Source organism: Microchirus variegatus, assembly GCF_963457635.1.
Source record: "Microchirus variegatus genome assembly, chromosome: 18".
NCBI lineage: Eukaryota > Metazoa > Chordata > Actinopteri > Pleuronectiformes > Soleidae > Microchirus > Microchirus variegatus.
This window is the reverse complement of record NC_139819.1, coordinates 17,674,344-17,691,397: the sequence shown is the minus strand read 5'-3', so window position 1 is coordinate 17,691,397 and position 17,054 is coordinate 17,674,344. Positions and strand designations below refer to the sequence as shown.

The 17,054-nt window shown below is 39.2% G+C and overlaps 1 protein-coding gene across 1 annotated transcript in view; it reads left to right on the top strand.

Moving 5' to 3' along the window:
• tmem8b (transmembrane protein 8B) overlaps nucleotides 1–17,054 on the top strand; it is a gene marked incomplete at both ends in the record, with an annotated part of 48,297 nt that overhangs the window by 24,977 nt on the left and 6,266 nt on the right. The window contains 5 exons of the mRNA XM_083904643.1: nucleotides 187–283; nucleotides 1,597–1,720; nucleotides 5,803–5,945; nucleotides 7,739–7,917; nucleotides 9,137–9,283. Of these exons, the coding sequence (XP_083760769.1) occupies nucleotides 187–283; nucleotides 1,597–1,720; nucleotides 5,803–5,945; nucleotides 7,739–7,917; nucleotides 9,137–9,283 (690 nt within the window). The remainder of the gene's footprint in view (nucleotides 1–186; nucleotides 284–1,596; nucleotides 1,721–5,802; nucleotides 5,946–7,738; nucleotides 7,918–9,136; nucleotides 9,284–17,054) is intronic.

Sequence of the window (17,054 nt, the reverse complement as noted above, 5' to 3'; positions counted from 1 at the left end):
CTCAGGCAGACAGAGGGAGACCGCTTCCACTTGATTTGTTAGCTTTAAAGTTTACTGTCTCACAGCTGAGGGGAAATAAGACCTGAGTGGTGTTGGCTCACAAGCATGATGGCAGCAGATGGTTGATAGTAGCATTAATGAATGAATGAATGAATGAATCATGTTGCTTGTCCTTCCTCCGTGCAGTCTGTGCTGAAAGGAGCTAATGTCACGGTGTTTGGCTGCCTGAACCACGGGATGCCTCTATTCTTACGGGACAACTCATCCATGAAATGTGAATCAGGTACGTCACAATGAACTTACGCTGAAGCTGTCAGGACTACACTGGAATCTGAACACTTGCCTGACATTGTCTGTACAGTATGTGAGAACGCAAACCTCTGCTCCAGACAAACTTCTGCTAACTCTCTCATTAACATTTGGGGTTTATATCCAATTAACCCACGTGAGAGCACAGCACACCCTTAGAAATAAAAGTGCTCAGTAGAACCATATAAGGTTCTTCGGCTTGCCCTCATAGGAGAACCCTTATTGGCTCCAGGTAGAACCTTTTTATAAAGGTTCCACCTGGAACCCTTTTGGAGGGTTCCACCAAGATCCCTTTTAAAACCCTTTATTCAGGAAATGGGTTTTAAAGGGTTCTCTGGATTAAAATAGTTCTTACTGGAACCATTACTGTTACCAAGAACCCTTGAAAAATAAATGGTTCCAGGTAGAACCTCAGTCCTTGTTGAAGGAACCCTTTTGGAACCCTTATTTCTAAGAGCGAGGTGACTGTCCAGCCTCCTGCTGCTCAAACCAGAGGCCCTTTCCAGATATTTTCTGAGCTTCATATCTGAAGACACTCTTAGAAATAAAAGTGCTAAGTAGAACCATATAAGGTTCTTCGGCTTGTCCTCATATGAGAACCATTAGTGTTACCAAGAACCCTTTTAAAACCCTTTATTCAGGAAAGGGGCTTTAAAAGTTCTCTCGATCAATATGGTTCTTACTGGAACTTATTATATAAGGGTTTATTAGTCACCAAAAACCCTTTTCTGAAGAAAGGGTTTTTCAGAAGCAAAGGGTTCCAGGTAGAACCTCACCCCTTGTAGAAGGACCGCTTTGGAACCCTTATTTTGAAGAGTGTCGACTCATGTTTTGGATCCCGCCAATTTATAAATCCCTCATTGTTCCACAAGTTTAGACACGATTAAATGTTATCTTTAAACTTCAACCTTCATTTCTCATTTCAGTCACCTGAACTGGTGCTAATTTCTTTCAATTCGTCCGCATCGATCCACTCCCCAAACCTAATTTGTCATTTACACAAGTCTGACATTTAAATTGCTTTCACTAACTGAGCTTCAGCGAAATCTATAAGTCCCTTCAGCAGGTTCAGTTCATTGACATGCTATCCACACTAATGCAGACATTCAGCAAAAATTATTATTTTTTTAATTGCAAATGGGTTTTTAAGTCAAGGCGCAGCGCAGCGTTTCAAACTTTACATTTTGGGTTCACAACTTGCAATGTTTTAAAAGAAGTGTACATTTGATCTGGGAAAATTTGTCAGTTCTAGTTTTATACTGATTTGTTGTTTTTCTTCTTTTGCAGAGTCGGTCGCTGGGTTTTTCCTTTCTGTGAACGCCTCTGCTAATATCACCAAACTGAGGATTCCCTATCCACAGACAGGCACTTGGTACCTCAGCCTGCGCTCTCTGTGTGCCACTGAACATGGGTAGGCCACACTTTATTGTTAATAGGCTACATGCACAATGGAACTTCTGCCTAGCAACCGTGGCTGCTGGTACGCTGGGCTGCTTCCGGTAGATCGTGTTGTCGTTGTGATTTCCCGGAGATGCCAGTGAAGTGCTAAGTAGTAGAGTCAATTTTATAAGTAAAAATTAGAAAATTTCGGATGCACTAGAGACGGTTATCGTATCAAAAGGTCAGAAAGTCAGCCCTACTTTGTTGTGTATCCCTTTATACAAATTCGTCTCGGTACAATAGTACGATAAACTTTCTGTGTAAGCCGAATGGATGGTAAGGGTACTGCGGGACGAGGACATCCGAGTTTATACGTCCTCGTCCTCAAATTAAACGTTTCTTCTTTTTTAAAAGTCGTACCGCTATATAAGTAATTAATAAGCACAAGTCACAAGACTGTGCTCCGCATTTGCTGTTCGCTGTCTGGGTCTCAGCTCCCATACGCTCGCCCTCGGTGTTGGTACTTGGGAATTAAATAATAAAAAGCAGGAACGGCATCTTTCTTACACTTCGTAAATTTCCTCGGCGTGACAACAAAATTGTCCTTTTTGAAATGCCGGCTGCAAACTTGTGTGAAGTCGTCCCGCTGTACCCTCACCATGCATTCGGCTCACACAGACACATCCACCGGAAACCTATGAAAGTTTATCGTACTATTGTACGAATTTGTACAAAGGGGTACACAACATTGTAGGGCTGACGTTCTGACTTTTTGATATGATAACCGTCTCTCTTGTATCTGAAATCCGCTCATTTTTACTAATAAAATTGACTCTACTCCGCACTTCACTAGCGTCTCCGGGAAACTACAACACCACCTACCGGAAGCAGCCCAGTGTACTAGCAGCCACGGTTGTTAGGCGGAAGTTCCATTGTGCGTGTAGCCTATAGTACATGTTAACACTGGAGAACTTCACTTCAAACGTCTTCTTTAAAGTGTGATTTTGCCTAAAAATGTTATTACACTTTAGAAAATGATGTATTATTATTATAATTATTAAACCTATTTCAACATCCAGCAGCTGAGTAACTTGGCTTAGCATTAAGGCTTTAACCTTCTAAGTTTTGTGTTACTGCCAGGAAATTCACATTTTGTCAGTATAGGCAAAAAAAAGGATAAAACAGAGAGTGAATACCATGGCCACATGGAGACAAACAACCATTCCCTCTCACAGTGAATTGAGGCAATTTTACCTAATTCCCAAAGCTGCATGTTTTTGGACTGTGGGAGGAAAACTCGGACTGGGTTACCATTACACCAACCGTGTGACCCTGAACCCTGAAAACAGAAGTGTAACTAATTATTGACACTCTTCAACCAAAAATGTCGACAAAACATAATTAACATCTTAAGAAATCAAAACTAAATTCACTGAAGCACAGTCGTAAATCTATGGCAGCCTCATTATCAGATCTTTGGCTTGGTCCCAGTCCCCCCACAGCAGCCTGCTCACAGAGACAACATTTGCTGTCGATTACAGCAGCACAATTGCAAAGTAGGACATTCAATATTTCTTTATTTGCCAAATTTAATAATTCAATTCTTTAATGAAGACAACATCCTCACCGCTTAGCACAGCCTCCCTTGTGCAGTCACATCCTTACCCATCTGTCAAGCAGCAGATTCATTCTGGATTAGCTTTGTTAAAGTGTGCGTCTGGTGCACAACTGGCATACGACATAGAAGGGGTTGAGATTTGAAAAGTTGATTTAATAGAACAACAAATACTTTTGCATATGAGAAAATATGTTTTCTGAAATGAGAGGTAGACACATAACAACACATAATACATTTGTGTAGCAGCATATCTTGATCTTTCAAAGAGCAAAATGTTTCTTTCTCGTCTTTTTGTTCATTATCTTCTCCATCAAGAGCACTATTCAGACTATTCAAAAACAATTCTATAGTGAAAAAGCATAGGAATTGCTTTATCTGTCTTTCATAAAAAGCACTGACAAAACATCTTAGCAAAGGCAACTGCTCTGTTTTATTCGACAGCCAGAAAACCTATACGCACCGCTGTCATGTGCACTTTAATATGAAGGCAGAAAGTGCACATTCATTCTCCGAGGGTTGTGTAAAATCAGTGTAATAAAGAGAAAGTGGGGTAAATGCTTCCATTAACTTGTCCAACATGGTGTTTTTCATGAGTCCCTGTAAGTAGTAGCTATTCAGCAGATGGAGCTGTTTTTCCGGACCCTTAATGGTATAAAAATGTGAACAGAATGAAATTAAGCAGATTTCCCATCACTTGGGAGTTCCAATTGAATCTGAATAACACATAATAACAGATGGTGTGGGACACAGACCTGTCCTCACATGAGAGATTGCTGAGGTGAGAATGTGGAAAACATTAACATAGCCCTGTATTTATATCCCTTTATATATACACGTGCTAATGCTAAGGATTTGGCAGAGGAAAAAGCAAAGGTGAATGACAGGTGCTCTTTAAGGTAACACTTAAATTAAGCAGCTGGGTCAATAAAAAAAATGGCTTCCAGGGAAAACGGAAGAGAAACGTGTTTGTTACCTCCTGGAATTTCACTCTCTGACTGACTCAAAACTGTAGAAATCTACAGTTTGAGCATGAACAAGTTCAACTTTTTGTAATATGTAGGATTGGGACTAAGTGCAAACGTTCACTTGTTCGCTACACTCTTAGAAATAAGGGTCCCTAAACTGTTCTTCTATAAGGGCTGAGGTTCTACCTGGAACCATTTGTTTCTGAAAAAAACCCTTTCCAGAAGAAAGGGTTTTAAAAGGGTTCTTGGTGGAACCCTCCAAAAGGGCTCCAGGTGGAACCTTTATAAAAATTTCTACCTGGAACCAAAAAGGGTTCTCCTATGAGGACAAGAACCTTATATGGTTCTACTTAGCACTTTTATTTCTAAGAGTGTATATAGTTGCGCAGACTTTTAAAAAACAGCTTTATTCTCATAGCCATGAGTCTGCACAGACTTCTAAATGAACAATAATTAATCAAGGATTGATTTCGCACTGGTAACAAATTGGTTTTCGTAAAGATATGATGTCAAACAACGAGACCAAAATCTATCTGGAAAAAATACAGTACCGTTCAAAAGTTTGGGGTCACCTATACAATTTTTTTGTGTTTTCCATTAAAAGTCACACGTATTATTCAAAAGAGAATAGTTGAATAAATAGAAAATATAGTCAAGACATTGACAAGATTAGAAATAAGGATTTTTATTCAAAATAAACTATTTTCAGCTGTGCTAACATCATTGAACAAGGGTTTTCAAGGGTTTTCTAATCATCCAATAGCCTTCTAACACCATTAGCGAACACAATGTGCCATTAGAACACTGGAAATGGGCCTCTAAACACCTATGTACATATTCCATTAAAAACCAGACATTTGCAGCTAGAATAGTCGTTTACCACATTAACAATGTATAGAGTGTATTTATGATTCATTTAATGTTATATTCATTGAAAAAAACTTTTCCTTCAAAAATAAGGAAATTTCTCAAATGTCTTGTTTTTTTTCTCAATTTTTTTTTTTTTTCCACAAAATTTGAATTTCTTTCTCAAAATGTGATTATTCCCTGAAAAAAGTACCTTTCCTGCAAAAATAAGGACATTTCTAAGTGACACCAAAGTTTTAAACGGTAGTTTATATAGAGCAAAAATATATAAGTAGTTTACCAGGCGTAAACTTTGGCTGACTGGCTAAATGTACACATTGAAAGAGCCTTATAAACATTTTTTAAAATTATTTTAGATAATGATAATGCACAATGTCTTGCTGCAGCAATGTTCCTTAGCAACGATGGTAACTGGGAATGTGATTTAGAAATCCTCCATAGACCAGAGCGGCTCTGTCAGTGTATGAGGGAAACTTAATCATAAACATAATCATAGCATCGTCGGACAATGTAACCATCAAAGTCAATGTTGTTCAACATCTGGGGAACATGAATGATATAGGGCAACATTTCACAACAGTTACGGTCAAAAAAGGTTTTGAATTTGTAGGTGAAACGTTGTGTTCATCAAACATCCTGCATCCTTTCTTTGACCTTTTTCAGGTTTGAGCCATGCACCAATGTCACGGCCGAGGTGTATATGCGCTCATATCTGACGCCATGCATCAACGACTGTGGGACGTATGGACAATGCAAGCTTCTGCGCACCAACAACTACCTTTATGCTGCATGTGAATGCAAAGCAGGTAGAAATTTACTCCAAAAAATCTACTGCAAACTATTAAGATGCATTTTTTAGCCTCTGCTTAATTTGTTGATTTGATTTTCTTGCATATAATGGTGGTTATCACTTTATGTTTAAACTGTATTCGCATTCCTTAAGCCCCGCAAGCTGATTTGCAACAAAACAAAGCTATTTGTATTAGAAATATTGTTTTATATAAATACTCAGTATAAATATGCAGCAGCTTAAATTATTAATCAGAAATTGATAAATATTAAAAAGTATCACCATGAATTAATAACTGGAAGTGATTTGCAGCAGTCAAAAGCCCCTTTTGCCCTGCAAGATAAAAGGTTTTGTGAGGAAATTGGGTCGTCACTGCTCCGAAGAATTAAGTTTAATTTGTCTGAGATTATATCGGGCAGAGGGACAAGGAACGTGGACGGAGCAAGGTCAGGAGGTACGGGTCATTTGGCAGAAGCAGACTCACAGGACAGTAGATGCCACTGTTTAATGAATCATACAGCAGCCTGGTTATAATCATCTCATATTAGCCAATTTGATAAGACAATAACGCACACTCTTAATTATGAACAGCTTTTTAATAAAAGATGAGCTTATGGAACTAAACAAAGCATGTCCTCTGAGGCTCATTTAAATCCTGCCTTTGATCTTCTGTTATCAGCGCTCATTTTCTGCAGTTAAATCCATTGTCATACTTCATATACGGTCAGGTCCATAAATATTGGGACACGGACACAATTCTCTTCTTTTTGGCACTATACACCACTACACTCTTAGAAATAAAAGGGCTCCAGGTAGAACCTTTTTATAAAGGTTCCACTTAAAGGGTTCTCTGGATCAAAATGGTTCTTACTGGAACCATTAGTGTTACCAAGAATCCTTCAGAAGCAAATGGTTCCAGGTAGAACCTCAGCCCTTATAGAATAACCATTTGGTCCCTTTGGAACCCTTATTTCTAAGAGTGTACAAAGGATTTGAAATGAAACGAACAAGATGTGCTTTAACTGCACACTTTCAAAAGACTAAGGGGAAAATGGAACAAGCAGGAACTGAAGACCGTTGCAGTAGAGTAGATCACCAGGGATGAAACCCAGCTTCTGGTGATGTCTATGCCTTCCAGACTTCAGGCAGTAATTGACTGTAAAGGATTTTTGTAAAGGAACCAAGTATTAAACTATGAAAGTTTGATTTGTGATTGTTTAGTTTGTCCCATTACTTTTGGTCCTCTAAACGTTCACTTGATTTGGATGTAAATACCCTCCAATTAAAGCTGAAAGTGTGCAGTTTGTTTCATTTCAAATCCATTATAGTGGTGTATAGAGCCAAAAAGAAGAGAATTGTGTCCTTGTCCCAATATTTGTTGACCTGACTGCTTGTGCATTTGCATTCATCACTTGGTCTGTCTCACACAGAGTAGAGCGATAACGAATGTTTCATCTGCGTCGTCTTATCCGACCCACTGCTTGATGAGCGTCCAGTTCAAGTGGCAAAGCATTGGAGGGCACTCGCAACAGCAGACGCAATTGTATGAGATAAACAACGATGACACCATTTTCAGGCTTGGATGATTTTCACACAAGGGGCTGAAGAAACTTTTGACTTTTCATTTGAAAAGATTCTGTAAATTCTAAGATGATGACTTTTGAAACAAACCATTTTTCTGAAGTTTATATAGAGCTAAAGAAAGATGTTTTTTTTTCTCACAAACACAAAAACTTTCCACTGTGTTATATCTGTGCTCTGTTAGATCAACATACTGACAGTGTATGTGTGTGTGTGTGTGTGTATAAGGCTGGGATGGCTGGGGCTGCACAGACAACTCGGAGGCATACTCCTACAGCTTCCAGCTGCTCTCCACCCTGCTGCTGTGCCTCAGTAACCTGATGTTCGTCCCTCCTGTGGCCATCGCCGTCCGGAGCCACTACCTGCTGGAAGCTTCGGTCTACATCTTCACCATGTTCTTCTCCACTGTGAGTGACGCAGTTTGCGAAACACCTGAGTTGACCTATATTTTTGCGCTGACAATGACTTCATGTTCATGTCACCTTTAAAACAAAAAACATGAAGCAAAAGCAGAATGCTCATGCAGTAAAACGAAGCAGACAGAAGACAGGGTTTATGCATTATTAAAAAGAAAGTGGGAGTAAATGAAGAAATTAAAACAAATACAAATACAAATAGAGATGGAAAGTAAACAAAATTGAGTTTGACAACATTCCATCAAGGTCTACACTCTTAGAAATAAGGGTTCCATAAGTGTTCTTCTACAAGGGCTGAGGTTCTACCTGGAACAATTTACTTAACACTAATGGTTCCAGTAAGAACCATTCTGATCCAGAGAACCCTTGAAAAACCTTCTCCTATGAGGACAAGCCCAAGAACCTTATATTGTTCTACTTAGCACTTTTATTTCTCAGAGTGTATAAAAATGTTTTTTAAGAAGTGATTTCAAAAGTTACCAATGCTGTGAGCCTTATCTCCTCTGGCAGGGGCCCTGCTCACCTTTTATTTTATAACTTGACTTTGGAATAGTCAGGATAGTCTCTGAGGCTGTGAGCAGATCAACAATTCTTCCACACTCTTAGAAATAAAAGTGCTCAGTAGAACCATATAAGGTTCTTTGGCTTGTCCTCATAGGAGTATTCTTTTTGGTTCCAAGTGGAACCTTTTATAAAGGTAGCACCTCGAACCCTTAGTGTTACCAAGAACCCTTTTAAAACCCTTTATTCAGGAAAGGGGGTTTAAAGGGTTCTCTGGATCAAAATGTTTTTTACTGGAGCCATTAGTGTTACCAAGAATCCTTGAAAGACAAAACAACAGACACGCTGCACGAACCGGTCGGGAACACACACACACACACACACACACACACTCACACACACCCACTTAACTATGACATTAATGCGATTAATCGCAATTAAATATTTGAATCGTTTGACAGCACTATTATATATCATTACTCACAAAATTTTTGGTCTTCTAAAAAAAAAATGAAGCCGTTAAAATGGGTTCGACTTAACGCGTTAATTAACACGTTTAACTGACAGCACTAATATATAATAATGATTTTTTTTAAAAACAGAACAAGCTTGCATTAGCAGGGAATGCTACATCCCTTTTGACTAGGCTTTCAACTGTACTACATCTGCTGTTTGCGTGTCCAACTATTATTTCCCTTTTTCCTGACAGTTCTACCATGCATGCGACCAGCCGGGTATTGTGGTGTTTTGCATCATGGAGTACGATGTCCTGCAGTTCTGTGACTTCCTCGGGTCGCTGATGTCAGTGTGGGTCACTGTGATCGCCATGGCGAGGCTTAAGTCCATCATAAAGCAGGTAAGTTCCTACAGTCATGCTGAATTTACACAGGATCAAAAAAAAAGGAGTTAAAAGGATGCAGAGTTGTGTATGTAGACTGAGTTAGTCCTAGAGTAAAGAGCTTTTAATTCACAACAGGATAACAGTAAATTGATCTTCTGCAGGAATTAAAGAGTCCTTGGCTCTAAGTAATTACACAATTCTGGCTTGGATTGTGTGAGGGTCCAGGTGCAGTAGCAGACAGATATTCACAAAGCAGCATGCAATGAGGGAAGCTGGCTGACTGTGGCTAGATATTGTTAGGTAAGTGATCCTGGCACTAGGTAAAGACAAATTAGGTTCAGGCAGAGAAGCAAAGTAACAAGATTCAGGGCAGTAGACATTTCAGTTAAAGTGCATCTAAACTGTCTGGCTGAATTTTGCTCATTTGCTGGTCCTTAAATAATACTGTGACTGAATGACAAACCTCAGGTATATCAGAGTGTTGGTGGAAACTACATCCAACCAGGAATACACAAGCGTTGTCCCTGTTTAGGGGCTGCATGCTTGTGTCACAGCTGCACAACTAGGCTGTGCCATTTCAAATACTCCTTCAAAACATGGCCGACAAATGTCCACCAGCTCCCAAGTGACGAGTGGCCTGTACATACTCTGCAAGAACAGAGAAATGTGTTCTCTCTCTCTCAGGCCTGCGAGAAAAGAATGATGTCATTATTTTCTCGCAGCGCTCATGTGGGAGTTCTTGCAGCTTGTTCTTGACACATCATCTGGCCAGAACTTCTTTCTGGTGTGTTGTACGACAACTATTGTGTGATTGGCTAGACATTTGAAGTGGGTATAGTTAAATATTATGGAGGACATATTATGCAAAATCAACTTTTCAATCATTTAAATCCTTATATTTGGGACTGGAGGTCGGCAAAGTGTGAAAAAAGATGACTCATGTTTTTGTGGTCCTCCTCAGTCTAAGTACAGGAGATGAAACGCGCAATGTTGACTTCAGCACTCACTGGGACGTCACAATGCTCTAAATTCATGGAATTGTTGTCTCACGGAGCTCGGCTTTGTCTGTAAAACACACAAAAGTGCTGGCGAGGGCAGCGGTATCCGAAAACTGGAAAGTTCTATTCTTGGCTCCACAGTGCAGCAAAGAGTCCTACACAAACTTCCAGCCACAGAGGATTTATCTGGAAATGTGCCTGCTTGAGTCTGCAAATGATCACTTTTCCAAATCCCAGTCGCCTCTGTGGCTGATGTCATTTCCTGTCCCTTAAGCTTTACCTTTTTTTTTTAAAGGTAGACTTTTAAGGTGGACCTAAAGAGATACTACTAAACAGAGTGTTCTGAACAGGGCTGTTTTGGCAGGGTGATTGAATTGCTGTAGTGCTTCATCCTTATGGTATTTTGACCAAAGCATGTCACAGACATGTTCATTAGGACACCAGGGAACTAGGTTCGCTTGGAGAAATAGGGTATAATATGTCCCCTTAAAGGTGAAAATGTTGTCATCCCAATTAGGACTTTCCAGGAGTTCTGCACTTGAGCGTCTTGTGTGTGAAATCCAAAATAACTTTGTTCTTGCCATCTCGAGCAAAAGAACACATTTCTCTGTTCTTGTGGAGCATGTACAGGCCTGGAGTTAACAACGAGTGGATTATACTCTGGTGCACTGGTGACAATGATATTCATGTACTAATACAGGTGGCTGAGCCACAGAAAGTGCAGCAATGCAAAGTAGCTATAAGGGCGGGGAAAAGGTAGCGATACCAACAACAAATCATCAGAATTATCGACCCGAACGTCTCATTTTGCCGAAGTCCTGCAAAAGATTTTGTGCTGAGTGACGACACGGCCCCAAATGTTGAGAGCATGACCTGGATGATAATAAGCACACATGGTTTACAGATGGTTCCAGAACTTTCCAACGGATAGTATGGCTAAATAATTCAAATAATTAATCCTCAAAATCCGACTGCCACTGGGTTGGTTTGTGCTCCTCATTGATTCTCTGTACAGAACAGTCACACACCACCAAGCAGAATCAATAGTCGTGTGAAAACAAAATACATTGTACCAACAGTCTCATAACACTGCAGACTAATTTTACCTGCTCACATTTACTAACTGAACTGCCTTCAGATATCCGCATGATTCAACCTCAACCCTGCCTCCTCATACACTGCCCTGCCTCATTTTAAGGGTTTTTTTCCTTGATCTTGATCCTACACAACAAACCATTTTCACCTTTTGCCTCTCAAACAGGTCTGTGTCTGGTTAAGTTGTCTCTAATCGAGGTGGAGCAGTCATTCATTTCATTTTCTTCACAAAAATGCCATATGTTGATGAAAGCGGTCATTCTCTGACCATAACACGTGTCTGCTGCTACATGATTCAGTCTGGCAGCACTTAAGCTGAGAGCTCCTTGTTAGCGGAGCAACAACTTGACACAAGCCCAGAGTCAAAGAGGGATTAGAGGAGTGAGAGTGAGAGCTATGTAATGGGCTATTCACATGCAGTCTGAAAATGGGTGGTTTTTACCTCCACCAAACCTCCAGGTTTTCGCTGGAGTTTGTCTGTTTGTCTGTCTGTTAGCAACATAACTGAAAAGTCACAGACGGATTGGGATAAAATTTTCAGGAAATGTCCGCAATGGGACCAGGAACAAGTGATTACATTTTGGGCATGATCTGTAGACTCTATCACTGGTTACAACATTCGATGTCTGACCCAGATGCACTGGCAGGGTGTATTTTGTTGGCACTGAGCTGCCTTGGTGGAGGTCTGCGCTCTCCGAGTGCTTTTCTAGTTTGTTTGTGTTGTAACTTTGCGGTGTTTGAGCCTCTGTCACGTCTATTGTTACGAACCACCACAACCTGAGAGCTGCTGAGAGGATTGAAGTTGTCTCTCTAAATTATTAACATTATTAAACACCACGGTTGGTGTAGTGGTTAGCGCTCTTGCTTTTGCAGCAAGAAGACCCAGGTTCCCGGGTTTGAACCCAGTTGGAACAACTTCGAGCCCAGGTTGGAACAAGGGCCTTTCTGCATGGAGTTTGCATGTTCTCCCCGTGTGTGTGAGTTTTCTACGGATTCTCCGGCTTCTTCCCACAGTCCAAAAACATGCAATATGGGGATTAGGTGAATTGGTCACTCTTGATTGACGATAGGTGTGAGAGTGTGAGTGAATGGTAGTTTGTCTCTATATGAGGCCCTGTGATGGACTGGCGAACTGTACAGGGTGTACCCCCTGCGACCCCCCCTGTGGTAGATGATGGATGGATGGATTAAACTAACTAACAAAGACCAAAACTGCTTTTCCCTCACAGTAGCTTTGCAGGATGTGTAAAAAAAATGAAGAACAAGGCACTTGTCGTGACATGTCTGCTTCCATCCTCTCCTTCATCATCTGATTTGGGACCTTAGTCAGAATGATGGACGTCAAAATCTTATTTTAGAGTGGACAAAGACCAGTGTGACCTACTTCTTTGGATTGAGTATCGAAAAGATTAACTAGCAGCACTCGCTGGATTCAAACAACTTTTTCATCTTGGCATGTCACAACGGATATGCTCAGAGATAGTGCTGCATCACAATTAATGCATGTTGTAATGACGTTATTCTACTCTCTGGTGAAAATAATAACGTTTCAGCTCACAACAGTGAGTTTTGTCCGTGTCTCATTCTTTTGGTAAGACATAGAAATAGCTAAGGTGTTGGATTCATTGATGTGTGGCCAGAAATTATCTGGTGGTTGACATATTGAGAACAGGTGCACCTTCTCCCTGGGTCACTCCCTGGCTGCACACCAACATGAAGCAGTCTCAGGGATGTGTGTGTTTGTGTGTGTGCATTTGTGTGTGTGTGCGTTTGTGTGTGTGTCCATAAGTGGGAGGATGGGGGCAGGGAAAATATATGAACATCTGCTGTCCTCAAGAGTTTTAGTTTTCGCTGAGCACTGCAGTACACAGTCACCAATCAAATCGAACATGTTAGGACTGCCTAACGGAACAAATGCGTGTTTGTTTGTGTGTGTGTGTGTGTGTGTGTGTGCGTGCGTGCGTGTGCATGCTTCGCTGTGTATGTATTATTTTTCATTTACTCTACATACAGCATACAGCCTTGTGTTTATGAATGCCACTTTTGACCTTCAAAGATCTAAATTTGTACCTTATATAACTTATATCAGTGTTTCCCAACCCCGGTCCTCAGGGAACACTGCCCTGCCATGTTTTAGATGTTGCCCTGCTCCAACACCTGATTCAGATGAACAATTAAATTTTATATGTATATATTTTTTAATCATTATCTTTTTTTTTTACAAAAGTTGAAACATTCATTTTTTTTGATAAAAAAGTATTATATATATATATATATATCTATATATTTGTGTGTGTGTCCATATATATATATATATACATATACATATATATATATATATATATATATGGGTCAATGACAAATAAAGCTTCTAAAAAGGTACTTTCAAAATTAATGTAATGCATATTTTTGAGTCCAGAACAATGTGTTTTTTTTAACTTCACAACAAACAAAAAAAGTCAGGTGGCACAACCAACTATTTATAAAAAAAGTATATACATTCATAATATTTATTTCAAAATTAATTATTTGGCAACTATACCTTAAGGTGTCTACACAAGATAAACATTATTATTTCTATCATTGTGGGATTTTTTTTACAATAATATAAGATTTTTGCTTTCTGTAGGTCAGGTTTTAAGCATCCTTAACATCCAATTTTACATTTAAAGACAGGAAAATAATCACACAAATACACAAATTCATAAATATATATTTTTTTTACAAAAGTTGAAACAATACATTTTTGAGAAAAATAATAAAATAAAATATTATTATTATTTTATTATTATTATTATTATGATTATTATTTTTATTATTTAAGAAGACAAAAGTTGAAACATTCAGTTATCTGGAAAAAAAATTGACTAAAGTTTAGATTGCCTAATTGCAATATCTATATTTATCACCATCTTATGACCACACAAGTGATGTTGGTAACAGTTTTGTAATGAGATTATGTTCATTCCATATTATGCGATTGTCACATTGGTAATAACGGAGGTAATAATATGGTATTGAGCAGATGATATTATATTATTATATATAATCCACACACATTTTCTATTGTTATCATCAAGCTATTACGTGGTGACTACTATAGAAATAAAATTGTATTATCATAGTATTACTTTATTAGAAAATTAATTCTCCCTTTCAAGCAAAAACGTTCTCTCTGTATGCTGTGTACTTGTCACTCAAGTTCCATTTTCTACTTCGTTTTTCTTTTGCAACTGAGAGAAAACTGTCTGTACATGCATCCTTGTAACTGCCATAGACTTAATTCATTCTGTGGTAAACAATGTACATGGAGAATTCTACACCTTGCACTATTACGCAGTAGTGAGTGTCCATTAGTTTTCATTAAAATAAACAAAAAATCGAGCATTTGATTTCCATTTTTTGCCATTAAGCTTCACATAATCATAAAATATTTATAGTGCATTTTAGCAAGTAATCTTTATTCTGAACAGTTTAAGCCGCCGTTTCCATTGTTGTGGCAGATACCAGAGGAAAACACTTAGACAATGGATGATGCAGTTTTCTTTGTGCCGTAAATAGAGTCACAATTGGCCAAGAGAATAACACAATGACAGTCAGGCTTGTATGGGGAAATAGAAATATTAATTTACAGAAACAGCCATCAATTTTATCATAATAATGATACGTGTAAGCCTATATCTATAGCTGTAAAATTCAGTCAGTGTTAAATTTGAATCAAATACGCATGAGATTTGTTGGAGGGCTCCGAAAACTGTTGAGCAGATCCTCATTTTCTCAAATTACTCACAGGTTCAGTCATTTTAATCTTGCAAACCATCTTATCTGTATGTGTCTATATGGCTGTACATTCTGAAGCATAAAACGACGTGGCAGATAAAAATAGACCTCTTACCAGAATTCCTACAAGCTCGTCCGTCACAATGACAGGTGGTGATTAATTACATTGAAAAACCCTCTGCCCGTGAGCCTCTGTGCTTTCACGTCCACACACACACATTACATGTATACATGCATGCTTGGGTGCTGCTGTATACGATTCAGTGGTGCAGTATGACTGATGACTGCTGCTGCACAGAGTCCTCGGGCTGCACCACATTGCTCCTCCCCCTGCTCGGTGTGTGCCAATTAGATCTGCTCTTCAACCGACGGGCCGTCGCTGCCCTGCTCGCGTTCCTCCAGCAGACACCAGGCATCCTGGACAACCTTAAGTTCTCCCAGCGCATTATTGATTTCCCTTCTCCCCTCTGACTCCGTCTCTTTTATACCCCTTGACTGTGTCAAATTGTGAGCTGGGCAAAGAATTTAAATGTTAAACTGGTATTAGAAGGGTTTCTATTGTTTGCATTCAGATTCCATTGTTATATCGTGGCTCCCACTCAGATACAGGAAGCTCAGTGTTCTCTGAAGTGAAATGACAAAATGAGGCTGCAGCTGTATTTTCATTGTCAACAAATTGTCTCTCTCGTTAAACTGTAACTTTACTGCCTGGTTTGTTGTACTAACAATTAGTGTTTTGATCATTTATTCCTACAGCAAACGTAAAGATAAATCTATATTGCCTATAATAACTATATTAGGAGAAAATACCACATTTTGGATGAATACATATTTGGTTTTTCAATATGTTGTTGGTGCATGAGAACAGATGATGCTGCATGTGGTCATCTTGTTAAAGGTCACATAGAGTGGTCCTGTTGCACATAAATGTTAGTTATGGAGGTCTACTTACATATATTAACTTGTTTTTATGGTCAAAAACCTCCTAGTTGCTGTGAACTAGCCGATAGAAATCCTCTTTTCTGACGGTGTATTTCTGCTGCGAGATTTCAGAGTGAACTTTCACCCCCAGAAGACAGAGTCTTGTGATTGGCCAGTACTATCCAGCACATCCGTTCTCAGAAGCGCAGCGCCCCCCTCTGGAACGGTGGATGCACTGCTCCTCATTATCAAAACATTGTTATAACAGTGTTTAAAAATATGTTCAGGAGAACTGCTGCTTACGTAACTATTACGGGATTTTCAGTGATCTTGTTGAGCCCTGAGATTACAATAAAACACAACGTTCTCAGCAATGGCTGAACTGTTTGTTTCGAACCGTCAGGGCTTCATAAACAAGGTAATGACGCAGATACACACCAAAACAACAGCGATAATAGGAACTTCCGGTCTAGTTCCGCTTTAAATTGTTAAATTTGAAATTGAATCAGTATAAAATATATTTGTCTTTGTTTCAATGTCCAAAAAGAGGCCACAAAATTGAAAGTACAGGCGTATTCCCAACTCTTTTCCCTGTGGTGAAATTGCAAGTGAAATTGCTTTGACATGCAACTTCTCAGCTTTCAGAAACTGTTCATTTATATTTTTTAGCAGTTCTGGAGTCATGAGCTGTACAGCCAATACTTTCAATCCATTGTTAACCCTTAGTACTCACACAGCAGGTGCACCCTTGGTAAATTGCCTTGCTAATAATACACAACTCTTTATATGGACATCCTGAGGGACTATATAGTACATTATTATAGTCTCTGTATACACGTTTTAACATAGTAATGGAAAAATGCAGCCTAAATGCTTTGTGTAAGGGTTTTTTCCCTGGTAGTTTTTCCTTATCCTGGTCGAGGGTCTAAGGACAGAGGCTGTTACCAACCCTGTGAACCCTCCTGAGACAAACACAAATTTGATATAAACAC